Here is a 19,999-nt window from a genome sequence, read left to right as displayed (position 1 = left end):
AGAACAGTCAAGGACAATCCACAGACCACCTCCAAAGACCTGCAGCATCATCTTGCTGTAGATGGTGTCACTGTTAATCGGTCAACAATACAGCGCACTTTGCACAAGGAGAAGCTGTATGGGAGAGTGATGTGAAAGAAGCCGTTTCTGCAAGCACGCCACAAACAGAGTCGCCTGAGGTATGCAAAAGCACATTTGGACAAGCCAGTTACATTTTGGAAGAAGGTCCTGTGGACTGATGAAACAAAGATTGAGTTGTTTGGTCATACAAAAAGGCGTTATGCATGGAGGCTAAAAAACACAGCATTCCAAGAAAAACACTTGCTACCCACAGTAAAATTTGGTGGAGGTTCCATCATGCTTTGGGGCTGTGTGGCCAATGCCGGTACCGGGAATCTTGTTAAAGTTGAGGGTCGCATGGATTCAACTCAGTATCAGCAGATTCTTGACAATAATGTGCAAGAATCAGTGACGAAGTTGAAGTTACGCAGGGGATGGATATTTCATCAAGACAATGATCCAAAACACCGCTCAAAATCTACTCAGGCATTCATGCAGATGAACAATTACAATGTTCTGGAATGGCCATCCCAGTCCCCAGACCTGAATATCATTGAACATCTGTGGGATGATTTGAAGCAGGCTGTCCATGCTCAGCGACCATCAAACTTAACTGAACTGGAATTGTTTTGTCAACAGGAATGGTCACAAATACCTTCATCCAGGATCCAGGAACTCATTAATAGCTACAGGAAGCAACTAGAGGCTGTTATTTTTGCAAAAGGAGGATCTATGAAATATTAATGTCACTTTTATGTTGAGGTGCCCATACTTTTGCAGCGGTCAAATTTTGTTTAAATGCAGATTGCACATTTTCTGTTAGTACAATAAACCTCATTTGAATCCAGAAATATAACTGAGTCCATCAGTTATTAGATATATGAAACTGAAATAGCTGTTTCAAAAACCAAAATTGTTATAATGAAAAAAGGTTAACATTAATAGGGGTGCCCAAACTTTAACATATGACTGTATACAACATATCAGATTATTTAACCCCTAATGTTCACTGCCGTTCCCCTTCTACTTATTCCTTTGTGACCTCTGTCTGTGGACAGTAAATTTGGATTCCTTGTACTTTCATATTTCTGGCATTGAGAAGAAGTGTAATTTTTCCAGACTATACGGTGATTATAGAAAGCGGAGGCAGGATGCCCTACCCTGTATCACAGTAACCTGTTTGTAGACCACATCATACGCTTGGCAATGGATTTTAGGAAACATATCCATCTTTCTAAGCAGCAAATCCAATAAGAGTCCATTAACTACGCCAGGTTATCGCCGTAACCTTGACAAATGGGGACTCCGACAAGCAAAAACAGGCTTTTTTTTCCCTCTTTTCATTTTGTGAAAACTGCAGATTTAGTGTTGAGAATTGCTGTTTTTCAGAAGAAAAAGCAATTACAAAGGCTTAAAAGATCAATAGAAATGATGCCGGTGTCCAAAAGAAAATGCAAAATATGGAGACCTGCCTTCTCGTAGCTCTCACCTGTCAATCCAGGAGCAAACTAGGAAATCAATAGCCAGGAGAGAAGACATTAGGAGGTGTAGTTACAGCAAGCAATGTATATCATCACCACGACTTCTGCTTTTAATAGGAGCAGAAAGGGGATCTAATAAAAGCAGTCCTAATCCCTGAGGACGGCCGGGGAGAGAAAATTAAATGTCTTACCAAGCCTTAACCATTGCACCCAATACCTGTCTAATCAGATGAAGATGACCTGGAATAGGGGTCACCGATAATAAATTCATAGTATCACTTTACCAGGCTCACAAGCTGGGAAAAGGACACAGATGTGAAAGCAAAGCAACTTTCGGCATCCTATATTGTCTTTAACTATTCATGTGCCTAAAATAAAGCAACCAGTGCATTAACAAATCAGTCGCTCTCTGGTATAGGATGATTTGGTTTTTTAGTACAATATGCATTTTTCAGGACTGGATGGTTTCCAGTTTTTGTTTTTTTTTCCTGTATAAATCAAATTTTCCACCCTTGCCCTGTTCTGTAGTATTATCGTATTCACCGCGGTCCATAGAGATTACATACAGACCATATCAGCAGAATTCCTCATTACTGGGCTCGTTTCTACTTCTACTCTTATTGATTGTAAGTTGCTATATTTCCTAGAAGTGCGGAGCAATGAGCAATCTGTAAAGCGTGCTTATGGCAGAAAAGGGAATAGGCAAAAGAGGAATATGTGGTTTTCGAGGGACTGCACAGAATTAGAAACACATGACTGCCTTCCTACAGACGAGTGGGAAAATGTGTTTTATAGCTTGCACCAGTTTTCTAGAGGAAAAGAGTCTCAGATTTTGGCACATATGTTTTTTGAATGGGCGCAACAAATGACTATAATTTTCATCGAACAATTGGTGTAAGACAGGGGTCCCCAACCTGTAGCTAGGGAGCCACATGTGGCTCGCGGTCCCATGAATTGTGGCTCGCGACTGTCTGCCAGCTTGGTGCATTAAGTCCAGGTCTAGCAAACAGGTATGAAGAGACCATCTCAAAATGGTGAATTTTTTGAGTAGCCCTTCACAGAAGTACAGATGTGGATGCACATATACTGGTCTTAGGGGTTTCGATGTTTTAGGTTTGATACGCTGGAGACAGGATGATACTACCTGTTAGAGGAGGTGCCTGAAGCTGGATGTGACAGTGTGATGGGAGAATACTGAATGGGGGTATTGGGAACCCCTGGACCTCAGTGTATTGCTTTGGAGTGATTTATGTGGAATAGCTTTGGTTATGATTATACCTGTAATGGGGACTTTGGTTGACACTACTTTGAAGGGGGTGGGAGCTGGATGTGGCTCGCGACCCTCTCTAAGCTGAATGTGGCTCTCAAGGTCAGAAAGGTTGGGGACCACTGGTGTAAGATATAGTGCATATTTATGCAAGTTTTGCTTTTTTGTTGCTCAGACAGGTAAATACGCAATAGATTTATTTAGTGAGCTATGCATGTTAAAGAAGCTAAAATTGACCATCATTTTATGTCCTGATCCTTTCTAAATATGTTTGATGTAGTGTAGGTGCATTAAAATACTTATTAAGCACAGTCTTCCCTGGTTTTCAGCATCGCGCCGGTCCTTTTCTAGGTCACTTGAGCGCTCTTTAGCTTTGCCGACTCACACGCACTGCTGTACAGTTTGAGGCTACTTCTGCCAATGTAAGTCTATGAGACTCAGAACTAAGCTCAATAAGGCTGCGTTCACATGTCGCGTTTTTTTTTTTTTTGCGTTTTCACGGCATTTAACGCGAAAACGCAAAAAAAACCAGCAACCCATGCAATCCTATAGGATTCCGCAATGCTGTGCTAATACGCAGCATGCTCATTATTTTGCGGAATCGCGGTGATCCCGCACCCATAGGATTGCATTGTTCCGCTTACTTCCCGCATGTGGCTGTGCCCACCATGCGAAAAGTAAGCAGAACATTTGCGGATGGTACCCACGGTCCGGAGGAGAGGAGACTGTCCTCCAGGCAGTGGGTACCATATCCCTGTAAAAAATAGAATGAAAAAAAAAAAATGGTGTTCTATTCACCTTCCCGCGTCCCGCGCAGCCTTAGACGGTGAAAGCTAATTACACTTGCAAATTGCTAGTTTTTCCACGGGAAAACCATGGGAATTTAAAATGCGAGTTTCCCCCCCGGAATGGAATTCCGGAATTCCCGTGGTAATTTCCGCGAGAGTTCCGCTACGTGTGCACATAGCCTTAGACGGTGAAAGCGACTTCCAGTTCATACAAAAAAACACTGTCTGATCCAGCTAATCTGATTTGAGGTCATGAGATCCAGAAAAGGAGAGGAGCGCCGCTGGAAACCAGGGAAGACTGCAGTCGTCAAGTATTGTAGTACAACTATACTACATCATATTCATGGAACTAGTGGTGGTTCAGTCCAGCACACACTTCAGTGATTAGTTTCCCTTGCAACATTATCCTATGGTCATATATACACACACGCCATCCAGATAAAGAGCACCTCTCGCTCTATAATACACTATTTACTGCTTTAGATGGCTTGTTCAACATGACAGGTTCCCTTTAAAGTGGTCAACCAGTCCTGTAAAATTGATGGCTTATCTTTAGGGCGCAGTCCAATGGCCAGCTAAATCGGACCATAATACACGGACTGGCCAGCGGGTCTCCCAAGCGTGGCAGCTTCATATGTTTCTATGCAGCTGTTGTCCTTGGATCAGGACTCAGGAGAGCCTCCGGCCAGTCCATTCATTGCAGTTGTCTTATGGTCCAGTTTATACGGCTGTCTGACTGCATCATCAATACTAGATTGTTAGGTGTCCTGGTATGGACGCCCCTGTGTTCAGCTGATTAACTCTTGTGCGAGTTTTGCAGCCTCTTGAATAATTCATCTTAGTTGAATTGTACTTTATTGAGGCGTCATTCCACTGAAGTGATTAAGTAGCTGGGTTTTAGTACATCGCCCCTCCTATGTACTAGTTGCGTTAACCGGCGGTCCGACACGTATCACAATAGAGTCCAGCCTCTGAATATGCAGCTCATTCTTCACATGTTCACACTCGCCCTCTTTCTTTTGCAGGTTTGCTTCAGCTTGTGATGATGGCTCAGTCATCATATGGGATGTCCAGGTATGAGTCCACTATGTGATTTTTTTTTATTTTTTTTTAACATTCCTTAATTAAAGGTGTATAATTTACTTAGGATTTTTTATGTAGTGTGTACAGTGACTGTGAGGACCCGATCATGGCCATGGCAACCTGAGTTAGTCATGACGACCTCCAGGTCTGCCAGGTATTGTGGCCTTTTTAAACCATGCCAAAGGCATGGTCTAAGGCTAAGTTCACATTAGTGTTTGATTCCGCAGCGTGGTGCTGCAGACTTCTTCCGTTAAAGCTCCGCCTACTTCTGCATGGCTCCGCCTACTTCCGCATGCGTCCTCCCTACCTATCTTTAACATTGGGTACACAGTGACATGCGTTGCATGCGGATGCATCCGCGTGCGACGTTTTGACGTGCCTGCCAAACGCAAGAAAATGCAACATGTTGCGTTCGGCGGGCACGTTAAAGCGCCGCATGCGGACGCATCCGCATGCAACGCATGTCCCTTCGTACTCAATGTTAACAATGGGTATGCAGGACGCATGTGGTTCTTAAGGAAAGAAGCTAGTGTGAACCCGGCCTTAGAGGCTTCTGTCAGTTCATCACTGACTGTTGTAAAGCATTCCATTGCTGGTGCATTGCAATGCACTATACCAGCAATCAGAGTGCTAAATGTAAAGTCCCATATAGAGGCTAAGTAAAAAATAAAAAAAAATAAGTTTTTTAAAAATTGTACAAATATACCTGGAAAAAATAAACCAATAATTGCATATTTTTATGTAAAAACAAAAAAAATACACATTTGGTCTCGCTGCAACCGTAACGACCCGAACTATAAAATTGGCACATTAGTTAACCCCTTCAGTGAACATCGTAACACAAAAAAAATGAAAGCGTGATTAAAAACTACGCTTTTTCATCATACCGCAGAACAAATAGTGGAATAAAAGGCGATAAAGCCAAATGTAAATAAAAATGGTATTGCTGAAAATGTCATCTTTGGCCGCAAAAAAACAAGCAGTCATACAATTCCATCAGCGGAGAAATAAAAAAAAAGCTATAGCTCTCAGAATATAGCGATGCAAAAACTATTATTATTGTGTAAAAGCGGCAAAACATAAAAAAATATAAATGTGTAACACTGTAATCGTACTGACCCGAAGAATAAGGTTGTCATCACTTTTACCACACGAACGGAAAAAAAATTTCCTGAATTGCTGGTTTTTATTCATTCTCCCTCCCAAAAATGAGAATAGAAATTGATCAAAAAATATTACTATATTACTATAAGATGCACAGGACCATATGATGCACCCCAAATTTTCAGAAGGAAAATAATTGTTTTCCCTAATACGTCAAATGGGGGTCCGTCTTACAGTCTGAATTCAGCTTACCGGGGGGGAGATCGGCAGCTCTGGTGGAGCGGGCTCACAGGAGGTGTTCGTTCTGCGATGATCTGACTCCCATCCCGGGCTGGTGCTACAGGTTCGGTGGTGCTCGGTGGGGTGGGGACTCCCGACGACATTTTGAAAGCCCGGAGCTCCCGCACATCCTTTGCTGCAATGTGATGGCCGGCGGACTTGGCGCATGCATAGATTGAGATCTCGGCACCGCTGAACCCTGCCGCACCAGCCTAGGATGGAACTCAGATCATCACCCTGCAGCGTCGAACCACCGAACACCCCCTCTTCCCAGCCCAGGGCTGGCAGAATCGCCTGACTCCTGCTGTCGCCATGCTCCTGGTAAGTATGTTCGAACTATAAGACGCACCCCATTTCTCCTCCTCCCCCTCCCAAATTTTGGAGTAAAAAAGTGCGTCTTATAGTCCGAAAAATAAGGTATGTGCCCGATAATGGCTCACATTTAGGGTTCACTCACACTGGCGTATAACATGGCTGAGTGCTATACAATGGTTTAACAGTTAGCGCTCGGGCCAGTGTTATACTGTGAGATTATTTTCTCATTCCAGTTCGGCATCAGAAAACTGTCGCAGCATGCCGTGTGTGACTCCGATATTCGTATTATGCTCACCCATACAAGTGAATTGGTGCTTGTGAAACATTGGTCTGCGCTCGAATAACATCGAAGTACAGTCCGATTACTGTGGACACAGAGCTATTGGAGTAAATGGAGAAATTAAGTTCTCTGTCTTCTTACCTGTGATGCAATTCTCTCAATCTGATCACACTCAGATGACACTAGGATAAAACTCTGACAGAGTTTGAGCCAAGTATCATAAGCATAATCAGCATGACTCTATTTCATGAGAGAATCGACGCCAGTGTGAGCGAGCCCTTATGCTGCACTCTGCGCTGAGCACGTACAACAGGGTTTCCGTGTATAGCTATGAAAAACATGATCCAGACAAAATCCTCGGTGGACGATTCCCTATATTAAGGCAGATGGAGGCACTGTGGATGCCGTCTGGCCTATGAGCATTGTCAACCTACATTTTGTGTACATCTGAAGAGGACAACGCTGAACAGAAGCAGGCGGATTTCTGCCTCACTGCTCTCTGCTGCCTCATCATTGTGAATGTATCCCTAGGGGTTTCATCTGAATTATGTCTTTCGGAGATTTAGATGAAAACCCTGATGTAAGTGCTCAGCGTAGAGCACAGCATAAATGTGATCCAAAACGTTATGTAAAATGTTCCCAATAAAAGCTTCAACTCAATCCACAAAAAAGCAAGTCCCCTCTCAGGTCTGTCATAATGGAAATATAGTCAAGTGGCTCCTCACCTCCACCCCCCAAAAAGAAATTCAGCGGCTTCTGCCCTCCCAAATCCAAATGCTCCCTTCCCTTCTGAGCCCTATAGTGTGCCTAAACCACAGTTAGCATGCATATTTGGCAATTCTGTAGCGATAAGAGCCTGCAGAATTTATGGAGCCCACGTTTCCAGAAACTCAAGAGCTGGCCATTACAATGTACGGGCACTATAACATACGATCCCTACAATGGCATATTCGCAATTTTCATTCAGCAACATCAACCGCTGCTTGTTTCTGGAAAATATCCATGGAGTCAAAATTATCACTACCTTTTATAGATAAATTCTCAGAGGGGTGTAATTTCCAAAATGTGGTTACTTGTGGGGGGGAGTCTAGTCTTCTAGCACTTAGGGGCTCTGTATATAGAGTCCACAAACTATTCTGTGAAAATTTGTTCATCAAGAGTCAAATAGCGCTCCTTCCCTTACGAGTCTCACAACGTGGCTAAGCAGTACCGTCCAGCCACATATGGGGTATTGCCACGTTCAGCAGAAATTGTGACAAATTTTGGTGCCAATTGTACCCATTTTCTTTTGTGAAAATGTAAAATCTGGGGCTAAAACTATTTTTTTTTTGTGGTAAAAAAGTAATTATTTTTTCTTCACCGCCCATTGATGTAAAATTCTGTGACACTCCTGTGGTGTCAATATGATCACTGCACCCTTAGATGAATTAATTGAGAGATGAGGTTTGTAAAATGGAGTCACTTATGGGGGGTTCTGCTGTTCTCCCACGAATCATGGCACCTGCAAACTATAACAGCAAAATCTGCACTATAATATGGAGCTCCTTCTCTTCTGAGCTTTCCACTGTGTCTGAAAAGTAGTTCCCGATTACATGTAGGGTATTGGTGCACTCAGGAGAAATTGCATTGAACACTGAGAGGTCCAATTTTTCCTATTAGCCCTCATAAAAAGTTAACTTGGGGCTAAAACAACATTTTAGTGGCAAAAATGTAATTATTCTTTCTTCACCGTCGAATGTTATAAATTTCTGTGAGGCACACGTTATTTCAATATGCTTACTGCACCCCTAGATGAATTCATTGAGCATTGTAATTTGTAAAATGGGGTCACTTACGGGGGCGTCTGCTTTTTTACAAATCAGGGGCACCCTCAAATCATTCCAGCAAAATCTGAACTCCTGTATGGCGCTCTTTCCCTTTCCCTTCTGAGCTTTCCACTATGACTCAAAAGCAGTTTTCTACTACATATGGGGTATTGGCGCACTAAGGAGAAGTTGCGTAACAAATTATAACATTCGTTTTCTCCTATTATCTCTTCAGAAAATTAAAAATGTTGGGCCAAAGCAACATTTTAGGGGAATAAATGTTAATTTTCCATTTACTCAGTCGAATGTTATACAATTCTGTGAATTGACTGAGGTTTTAAAATGCTCTTTACACACCTAGATAAATTCCTCAAGAGCTTCAGTTTCCAAAATGGGGTCACTTGTCCCCCCACTTCTCTGCCATTTTGACATGTCAGGGGGTCTTCAAATGTGACATTGCAGCTTTAATCTATTTCAACGAAAATGGCGTTCCAAAGTTCAAATGACGCACCTTCCCTTCCGATCCCTTCCTTGCACCCAAACTGTAGTTTTCCACCACATATGGGGTATAGGCGTACACAGGAGAAAATGCACAACAATTTGCATGGTTTTCTCTTGTTACCCTTGTGAAAATGAAATATTTGGGCCTAAAGCAGCATCTTTGTGGGAAAAATGTAATTATCATTTTCACGCCTCAACGTTATACAATTCTGTGAAGTACCTGGGGGTTCAAGATGCTCACTACACCTTTTGAAGGGTTTCCACTGTTTAAGTAGAGAAGATGAGGACCCTACTAATATAAAACTACACACTTAGAATAAGCACATTGCAAGAATAAAGAATCATGTAAAATAGTCAGGATCACCAGAAATACTAAACCAAAAAATCTTTATACAACAAAGGCATACATGGTAAAAATATTTAAAAAGTCAAAAAGCTTACATACAACCATGGATGTGTCCGTGTAAGGAAAAACACCCCTCCTCCAATGTACACGCCGAGGTAGCCCAAAGTAGTACACTGAACAAACCTGGAAAGAGACAGCAATAGTCTAAACATGTGATGTCCTCAAGTAGTCCAGGGTAAAAAGGCAAAGTATCAAGTGCACAGATGCACAGCGTGGTCCCCCCCCCCCCCCCCCCAAAAAAAAAAAAAAAATCTATTTTGTAAATTTTGTTAGTAAACCTAGAAATTACAGTTGTTAACCCTTCTAACTTCCTATAAAAAAAGTTTAAAAAATTATTCAGTAAAGTAGACATGTGGTAAATGTTATTTATTAACTATTGTGATATAACGCTCTGGTTTTAAGGACACCAAGGCGAAAAGTTTGAAAATTGGGAAATTTTTCCCAAATTTCCGATAGATTTTCACAAATGAACTTGGGTCATATCGGATAAATTTTACCACTAACATGAACTACAATATGTCACGAAAAACAGAATTGCTGGGATTCGTTGAAGCGTTCCAGAGTTATTACAATATAAAGTGACAGTGGTCAGAATTGGAAAAAAAAAACTGGCCTGGTCATGAAGGTGAAAACAGGCTTTGGGGTAAAAGGGTTAATAGCTTTAGAGTAATGTGAAAAATGATGGTATAATACTATGTGCAATGTGGCCATGCTCTGTGGAGACCCTCTTAGTGATGTGAATAGTGGGCATGATTACAGCCCAAATTGCATAACTAGTCACAGAAATGCTTCCCCCAAAAAGACTAGTAGGCGGTAATGTAAATGCGTTGCAAACCTCATGGTAAATTGAATGCAATGCTAAGTAACCTGATGGTTAAGTAGAATAAAACCAATTGACAGGTTCACTTAAAATAGTTTTTTCCATTTAAACAGAGTATCTCCTCAATTTGCCACTGCTCCACTGACTCTGGAACAGTTTTCCTTTTTGTTTTGTGCCCCTCCGTTCCAAAGTTATGTGCTCTCCGTAATACAGCGGCAGTCTTTCCTTTCAGCCCCCTGGTCGTGTACCACAGAACTTCTCTGTGGGTGTGGCTGTGTTTTCACTGGCCAGTGTCAACTTCAAAAAGCAAATGACCACAGAGAAGTTTGTTTGAAGGGAAAATGATCGGTACATCTTTATCACCCGGGGGCAGAACTTTGGAACGCTGGGGCACAGAAGAAAAAGGAAAACTGTTCTAGATTAAGTGAAGCAGCGGCAATTGGAGGACTCATTTAAATTTAAATTAAAAAAAAATTGAATGGTTCTTTAAAGAATCTCTGGTCTAAATTATTTTTTTATTTCTCTCCCATCAAACGTCTTTCTTTCAGACTGGTGAAGTACTATTTGAGCTTCATGGACACACACAGAAAATCACTGCTATCCTTGTACTTCCCAGGAATGAAATACACATCGAAAGGCTTGACCTAATGCTGACAGCATCTGCTGATAGGACCGTAATTGTATCCTTATATTGTTGTGTCTGCAGACCACAGAAATGTCAATTTCTCAGCTGAACCTGTCTCGAGAACCGTTTTGTTAAAACTTTTAAGGAAATTTGTTTATTTTCCATATCACCGTGTGTGTGTGTGTGTGTGTGTGTGTGTGTGTGTGTGTATATATATGTGTATATATATATATATATATATATATATCTATCTCTTGTGTATGGTTAACACACCACTCACTGGTGACCAGACCCCAGCTGGAACAAGCGATCGGAGGACTGCTTTCTGGTAATAGGTGGGACCTCAACCTATCACACATTTGACATGTCCTGGTGATATGATGAGCATTCTTGAACACCTTCAGTTTTCACATAGACATTGACCCCTATAGTGGTATTTTCCTGCTCTGATTGGTCATTGTACTGTGATACTGATTCTATTATGATTAGTGGATCCTGTGTTATCTACTGAATATAGAGGTGTTGCCGGTTATTGTGATCCTGCCTGTAATGATGATGGGATTGCTGAAAATTCCTCTTGTCAACACAGTAAGTTTGAATCTAGTTGAAGGCCTCTCAGCCATTGTGAATTTAGCAAGACTTCTGTATTTAGTGAATATGGGTAAATGGAAAAGAGATTATCAAAATTAAAAGAAAAGTCCTTTTAAAGGTAACTTGACAGGAGATGCATGCTGCCCAAACCGTGAGCAGCAAGTATCAGGCACTGGCTGTACCATCACAGCCATGTTTGACTCTCAAACCCTGCAGACCTGGATACTGAGCCTCCCTGTGCACTAGTCGTACAGATGAGTCCCTGGTGACTTCTTTCCACATGCTGACAATGACTGGGGGTCACTAGAAATAATGTTTCCAGAATATATACTTAATTATTCCTTAATAGCTCAAGTCAGGCTTGGGATTGTGAAAGCGGTCAGGAAGTGCATAAAGCCTCAGACTTCCTTTCTACTGTGAAGGTATAAACTCTAACCCTATATGTATGTTTCCTATACACACTAGTGCATGACTGTAGCATTTGTGTCTTTTGTGAGATGCTGTGGTGGAGAATTGTCTGGCATAAAAATCATGGTTTTCTTGAAAGATGCAGACTTTTTCCTGTACCACTGCTTTACGAAAATGTTTTCTAAAAAAACTGGCAGTAGGTTTGGGAGTGGATTTTGTGCAAAAATAAATCTGGCACTCCCTTTAAGAAAAAACAGGAATTCTCATTCACATTGATGCAATCCCCATATTATATTTGTAACGTTGCGGTCACAATCTTGACCGTCTTCAGACCTTATAAAACCTTAGAATGGCCCCGTGTGTCACTTTGAGCAAAAGAGTCAGAGAAACCGCTTGTTTAGGCACTACATGTAGCCATATGCACCAGGGACACCGTGTCACCGCTCTAGAAGAAACGCCAATAAGTGGCTGTGGAGAAGGGGCAGACCTGCGTACAAGCACATGCGGCGTGTCTTTATAGACCGCAGCATGTCCATTTATCTTGCGGATAAATTAACACAGTCTATGTATAGGGATGCCGTGATTCCGCATGTGTTCGATGAACACATGCGGAATCACCACGGGTACAAAAGCCGGCAGCGCTTTGGGCGGAGCTGCGTCCAAAGCTCTGCATATATGGAACATGGAAACCTATCCTTATGGTAGACTCAGATACTGTATTGAAACACCTTCTTTCTGAAGAATGTTCTTCACTTGCATGGATGTTATGAAGTGGTTTTTCTTCACTAGGGTAAGGATTTTGAGATGATTCACCACTGTTGTCTTGCTAACCAGTGCGCTCTTCCAAATGCAAATGCCACACCTGGCATAAGCTCCAGACCTCTAACTTTTTAAGTGATGATGGATTAAGGAAGGAAAAGCCCATGTAGTCAAATAAAAAGCTCTTGGGATAATTGTCTAATTCCTTTTGGTACCTTGAAAATGAGGCAGCTACATATTAAAGAGCTGTAATTCCTAAATCCTTACTCCAATTAGGATGTGAATACCCTCAACTTAAGGCTGGAGTCACACTGCCGTATTTCTCGTGTGAGAATCGCATGCTAAACCTCGTACTGGCTGTCTGCTCCCTGACCTGAGCTTGACAGCTGCATAGTAATCCATCACGCTGTCATGCTCAGGTCAGGAGAGGAGCCAGCCAGTCCATGCAGTGCGATGCGATTATCGCACGAGAAATACGGCAGTGTGACTCCGGCCTAAAGCTGAGAGTCTGCTTGTTCAGCCCATATTGATTATATAACTGTATCTTGAATATGTTTTGGCAAACGGCTAAAATGCCAAAGCTTGTTACTGTCCAAATATTTCACCGTTTATTTTTTCCCATTTCATAGTGATATGGTGACATTTTATCCATTGACTTAACTAGAACTATAGGTAAAAAGAGAGAGGTGCATATGTTATGAACAATCTATAGGATAGGTGATGACTACTAGATTGGGGTGGGTCTGTCCACTGAGCCCCCCACTGATCACGCATGTACGCTACTGCTGTACTCCGAGTTGACAGTGATGGCCAAGTGCATCGCTCAGGGTAAAATTAAATGACTCTCCTTCGTCTCATTGGGGGACACAGAGACTGTGGGTGTGTGCTACTGCCGTCTGGATGCCGACACTAAGTATACAAAAAAAAAACAAGTTAGCTCCTCCTCCGCCGCATACACCCTCGCCCCGATTGCGGGCGGAAACCAGTTTTTGCTTAGTGTCTGATGGAGGCACACGCAGTCTGGGTCTCTCCAGACTATTTTTTTATTTTTTTATTTTTTTTTTAACATTTTCTTACTATGAAGAGGAGACAGGGGCGACGGACCCTATTGAAAGGGTCCGATCTCCCCCAAACATCAACGGGCGAGCACGCGCGAGTATCCCTCCGCGTATCCTTTCCCGCACCGAGGGACATCTCTGGGACTTTTCCCCAGACATCTATTTTTTCTTTTTTATTTTAAAGAAGATATGACAGGGGCAACGCATCCTAATGAAAGGATCCGATTTCCCCAAACCATCAACGGGCGACCACGTGCGAGTGTCCCTCCACGTTCTCTCTACCGCGACGTGGGACAATAGGCCAGACTTAGCCCTGTCCACCCCTAGGTAGCGAAACCATGGGCTTGCACAGAGGCACAGGACTAGTCTGTGCAGCCCCACGGCTACACCAACGCCAGGTGGCGGTACTGCGTGGTGGCGGACGGTCCCTCTCCTCGCCCAGCCAAGATAGAAAAAGTTTTTTTTTGGCCGTTTGTTCCACAGTATGTCTGGAAAAGGGAAGAAACACACCTTCCTTTATACCGCATGCTTTTCCTGTGGGGCTGTGTTCACGCGAGCCCAGACTATTAAGATATGTGAGACCTGTAGTTCCGAACGCGCCCAGGAGCCTTCCCCGCCAACGGAGCCCAGGGGCCCCCGGAATGGGCGTTATCACTGTCTCAGTCTATGGCTTCACTTACGAAGGCGATCGAGACCCTTCAGGCCCCGGATAGGGGTAGAGACAACGGCTTTCCGGTTTGGGAAGGTTCATCCACCTCACATGAGCCGCCGGCCTGCAGGGGCCGTACCCTCTCTAAGGAGACGTACAGGGAAAGAACCCATATGGCGTCTCCGGGCCCCTCCGGTGCTTCGGCATCTGTGAGTGCGGCGTCTCGCTCTCCATCACCATTGTCTGAGAGCGAGCAGAGTTCAGATGAGGACAGGCAGGAAGCCTTGGATCTGGATATTCCCGGGTGTCGGGAGACAGTAGACAGTCTCATTGAGGCCGTCAATCAGACTCTTGGTATTGAGGAGGACGTCTCCCTGACCGCAGGGCATAAAATATCTTTTAAAAAGGCCAGGCGCCCACATAGGGTGTTTAGCACTCATCCAGAATTCGAGGACACGGTGCAGCGGCACAGGGAACGCCCAGACAAGCGTTTTTCAGGGCAGAAAACGCTAGAGACAAGGTACCCGTTTGCACCAGAGTTCTGTAAAGAGTGGGCAGAATCTCCGATTGTGGATCCCCCAGTGTCACGCCTGGCTTCATGATCGTTGTTGTCGGTGCCTAGTGGTTCTTCCATTAAGGACCCCACGGATCGGCTCATAGAGGGTCTAGCCCGCTCGGTGTATGAGGCATCGGGGTCAGCGCTTTTGCCTTTGTTCGCAGCAACATGGGTGGCCAAGGCCATGATGTCGTGGTCGGAGTCTTTGAACAAAGTCCTGCAGGACAGAGACTTGCCGGTAGAGGTGTCTGAGATAGCAAATCAGATCTCGATGGCAGGAGACTATCTAATTAATGCATCCTTGGATGCGGCTAATTGAGCGGCGCTAGACGCAGCAAACGCTATCGCCATTAGGAGAGCCTTGTGGCTAAGGCTATGGCGGGCCGATTAGATTTCTAAAAAGTCGTTAACATCTCTGCCTTATCAGGGTAATCGGCTTTTTGGAGAGAAGCTAGACAAGCTTATTTCAGATGCCACAGGGGGAAAGAGTAGCTTTCTCCCACAGCAGAAGAGCAGACCGCCCTTTCGTCAGCCACCGGCGCGCTTTCGAGCATTTTGCGCCCCAGGATGGGCATCAGCGGCCGTTCTACTGCCCCGGCTCGTCACAGCAAGACAGAGAGCGCCAGGTCACGTATAGAGCCAACCTGCTGGGGAGGATGCGGGGCCGTCCACCCAGGTCAAGGGGAGCTAGGTCCCAAAGGCCCTCTACAAAATGACTTGAGGCATCAGGTACCCGAGGACAGCAGAGTAGGCGGTCGTCTGCTCAGGTTCCGCCACGTCTGGGTCAAGGTGGCACACGACGCATGGGTGGCGGAATTGGTGTCATTCGGGTACAAAATAGAGTTTATCGGACACCCTCCAAGGAGATTTTTTCAATCCCGTCTTCCCAAATTGCAATCCCGGGCAGAGGCATTGCTAGGGGCCATCAGGATTCTTCGCCCTCTGGTACCGGGATAATGACCCTGTTGTACCGAAGAGGCCCAGGGATTTTATTCCAACCTGTTCGCAGTCCCCAAGAAGGACGGAACAGTAAGACCGGTTTTGGACCTAAAGCTCCTAAACAGGTTCATCAAGGTCAGGCACTTTCGGATGGAATCCCTCCGGTCAGTGATATCGGCCATGGAGCAGGGAGAATATTTGGCCTCAATCGATGTTCAGGATGCCTACCTGCACATTCCTATTTTTCCTCCGCATCAGACGTTCCTTCGTTTTGCGATAAATGGCCGGCATTTCCAGTTTGTGGCTCTGCCGTTCGGGTTGGCCACGGCACCCAGGGTTTTCAGGAAGGTGATGGCGGTCGTTATGGCCATTCTTCATTCTCGGGGCATAGTAGTGCTGCCATACTTGGACGACCTGTTAGTGAAAGGACCGTCTTTTCAGGCATGCGAGGAGAATGTCGGCATCACGCTGGATACCCTATCCCGCCTGGGATGGTTAGTCAATGGGAAGAAGTCATGTCTTACCCCGGCACAGAGGATTTCATTCCTAGGGATGATCTTCGACACTTCCCAAGGGTTGGTAATTCTCCCTCAAAACAAGGCTCCGGCGGGGGGTTCGGAGTCTTCAGCGGCCAGGCCCTCACACGATTCGATTTGGGATGAGGGTGCTAGGGAGGATGGTAGCAGCAATAGAAGCAATCCCATTTGCGCAGTTTCATCTTCGCCCCCTGCAGCATGCTCTTTTAGCAGCATGGGACAGGAGTCCTTTCTCCCTGGATCATCAGTGCAGGTTGTCCCTTCAGGTCCGGCGGGCACTGCAATGGTGGACGCGCGACTCCTCTCTCCTTCAGGGGAAACCCTTTCCTCCAGATCAATGGCTGGTGGTTACAACCGACGCGAGTCTTATCGGTTGGGGAGCAGTGTTTCGTCATCACACAGCACAGGGGCAGTGGTCTCCCCAGGAGGCCCTTCTGCCGATCAACTTGTTGGAGATTCGAACAGTGCGGTTGGCGTTGCAGAATTTTCAGCACTGGCTAGTGGGTCGCCCAGTCCGGGTCCAGTCAGACAACGCCACGGCAGTGGCGTATGTGAATCACCAGGGAGGCACGCGCAGCAGGGCAGCCATGCGCGAGATAGAACACGTACTCCCTTGGGCCGAGAGGCACCACTCAGTAATTTCAGCGGTCCATATACCAGGCGTGGAAAATTGGGCAGCAGATTTCCTGAGTCGGCAGGGGATCGTGGCCGGAGAATGGTCCCTGCACCCCAAAGTTTTCCAGCAGATTTGCCAACAGTGGGGAACTCCGGACGTGGATCTGATGGCTTCCAGAGAGAACGCCAAGGTAGACAAGTTTGTTGCCCGGTCTCAGGACCCGCGAGCGATTGCAGCGGATGCGTTGGTTCTTCCATGGAGCCAGTTTCGGCTCCCGTACCTGTTTCCCCCTCTGCCTCTTCTCCCGAGGGTAATCAGGAAGATCAAGAGGGAGAGGGTTCCGGCAATTCTGCTGGCCCCAGACTGGCCCCGTCGAGCCTGGTACGCGGATCTGGTACAGCTCCTCGCAGACGTGCCATGGCGTCTACCGGAACGGCCAGACTTGCTGTCCCAGGGGCCAATCTACCACCCGAACTTAGGGGCCCTGTGTTTGACGGCATGGTCGTTGAGTCCTAAGTCCTGACCCAGGCGGGGTTTGGGCGTGAGGTGGTAGCCACGATGATTAACGCCAGGAAGCTGGCCTCGGCGAGGATCTATCATGGTACTTGTAAGGTTTTCTTTCTCTGGTGTCGAGAGCATGGGGTTGCGCCTTTGTCCTTCTCGGTTCCCAACATTCTGGCTTTTCTGCAGTCAGGCCTGGACGCAGGGTTGGCTCAGAGTTCCCTGAGGAGACAGATCTCGGATTTGTCTGTTCTGTTCCAGCGAAAGATCGCTAGCATTATGCAGGTCAAACCTTTCATTCAGGGAGTCTCGCATCTAGTGCCCCCCTTTAGAGCTCCCTTAGACGCCTGGGACCTTAATCTGGTGCTGGGGGCCCTGCAGGAAGCTCCTTTTGAGCCATTGCAGGAGGTCGGATTGCCATACCTTACCAGGAAGGTCGTGTTTTTGGTAGCGATAACCTCTATTAGGCGGGTCTCGGAGCTGGCAGCCCTATCCTGTAGAGCACCGTTTCTGACCCTTTTTAAGGATAAGGTAGTCTTGAGACCACCTCCGCCGTTCCTGCCAAAGGTGGTGTCCTCGTTCCATATTAATGAGGACATCGTTTTGCCTTCATTTTGTCCAGCTCCAGTACACAGAGTTGAGAAGGCGCTCCACACGCTGGACCTGGTGGGGGCCCTCAGGAGGTATGTGTCGAGGACAACGCCTTTTCGCCAGACAGATTCGTTGTTTGTGATCCCTGAAGGGCGCAGGAAGGGCCTCGCAGCCTCACGGTCGACCATAGCCAGATGGATTCGCCTTACTATTCAAGAGGCTTACCGTATTAGAGGCACGCCGGTTCCACCTGGAATAAGGGCGCACTCGACTTGGGCAGTGGGCGCCTCTTGGGCGCTTCGGCATCAGGGTTCGGCAGAGCAGGTACGCAAGGCGGCAACGTGGTCAAGCCTGCACACGTTCTCTAAACATTACAACGTACATACGCAGGCTTCGTCGGATGCGAGCCTGGGTAGGAAGATTCTCCAGGCAGCAGTGGCACACCTTTGAACAGGTAGGCATGCGGTGTAGATTGATGAGTTGCTCCCACCCAGAGACTGCTTTGGGACGTCCCACAGTCTCTGTGTCCCCCAATGAGATGAAGGAGAAACAGGGATTTTTGTGAGTACTCACCGTAAAATCCTTTTCTCCGAGACGCTCATTGGGGGACACAGCACCCACCCTGATAGCCAGTTGGCTCTTGTTTATTTTTGATGGGTATAAACCCTTATTTTGTAGGGTGGTCCTTTTTTTCAGACATATAACTTTCTGCGGTAGAGCTAAATTGCTGTCAGCTTTTCCGACGGCTTTGGCACTAAACTGGTTTCCGCCCGCTATCGGGGCGAGGGTGTATGCGGCGAAGGAGGAGCTAACTTGTTTTTTTTTTGCATACTTAGTGTCGGCCTCCAGACGGCAGTAGCACACACCCACAGTCTCTGTGTCCCCCAATGAGCGTCTCGGAGAAAAGGATTTTACGGTGAGTACTCACAAAAATCCCTGTTTCTAAGAAGCCTCTTTCTTATTTGTCTTTATCTCCTAAATAAAAAAGCATTGTATTGTATCTGTTGGCTCCCTGTTTCCACTTGGCCTGGCAGCGGCTGTACACTTGCATGGCAGACAACGGTCTTCCACAATCTCTCCAAAATCTATTTAAAGACCAGTTTTCCTTGAAAAATTATTTTAAAGGAGAACAATTGTGAAATGATGAAAATGGGCATATAGGTTACATGAAAAATTATTGTGGAGAAATAATTACAGTAAGAATGAACATTGATGTGGAGGCAAAATTTGGATTCATATTTCTGTTTACACTAGTGGAAGCCAGAGCACATGCAGGTAAGTGTTGTCCTGGGGGCATAAGATACAGCTGCTGCACACCACAGATCTGAGCTGTACGTTCTTTACTATTCATATATTCTGGCAAGGCAGCTGTCTGCATACTCCTTACAATCCTGTTTATTTTTTGATGTATTGATGATCTTCATTGTATTTATACCAGACACTAACCGTCCTTCAGAGCTTAGATGTCTGGCTCACCGGCGGAGGCGAGCTTCGTGTATGGAGTCATGACTTTAAGGTTCTGGGTGAGACTGGTTCCTTTTCTGATGGAGGTGAGTTATTTAAATAGATGCTGTCCTCCATAATCACAAGATTAAAAAATCCATAGTCTTGGGAAGAATTATCGACAATTGGTATATCAGATTAGCTGTTATCTGAGCATGCTCGGGCGATAAATGAGTGTCCTTGTGCTCGAAAAATATGTTCGAGTCCTTGCACCTGCATGTGTTGCCGGCTGTTTGACAGCATAATGTGTGATTCGTGTGACTCTATATGATTTGGTAGTAGTAGACATTCCCTTTAAATAATACTATTCTATTGATGACCTATGTTTAGGATAGATCACCAATATTACACCCCCACCAATTAGCTATTACCAGCTCCAGCAGTGACTGGCTTCCACTCCTGTGTACTTAGCTGTGGCGTTCCTCTCCTGCAACTTTTACATCAGGATGATCCATCCTAAGGAGTAGCAGTGGAAAGC

The 19,999-nt window shown here is 45.4% G+C and overlaps 1 protein-coding gene across 2 annotated transcripts in view; it reads left to right on the top strand.

Moving 5' to 3' along the window:
- WDR41 (WD repeat domain 41) overlaps positions 1 to 19,999 on the top strand; it is a 100,694-nt gene that overhangs the window by 40,552 nt on the left and 40,143 nt on the right. For both annotated transcript variants that reach the window (XM_073584139.1, XM_073584140.1), the window contains exons 3-6: positions 4,622 to 4,670; positions 10,738 to 10,869; positions 11,765 to 11,827; positions 19,457 to 19,568. In XM_073584139.1, coding sequence (XP_073440240.1) covers positions 4,622 to 4,670; positions 10,738 to 10,869; positions 11,765 to 11,827; positions 19,457 to 19,568 — 356 coding nt within the window. The remainder of the gene's footprint in view (positions 1 to 4,621; positions 4,671 to 10,737; positions 10,870 to 11,764; positions 11,828 to 19,456; positions 19,569 to 19,999) is intronic.

The sequence above is a fragment of the Dendrobates tinctorius genome, unplaced genomic scaffold (assembly GCF_039654945.1).
Source record: "Dendrobates tinctorius isolate UK_male_01 unplaced genomic scaffold, ASM3965494v1 ptg000083l, whole genome shotgun sequence".
Classification (NCBI taxonomy): Eukaryota; Metazoa; Chordata; class Amphibia; order Anura; family Dendrobatidae; genus Dendrobates; species Dendrobates tinctorius.
Note: the sequence above shows the minus strand (reverse complement) of the source record. Positions and strands in the feature narration are given on the sequence as shown.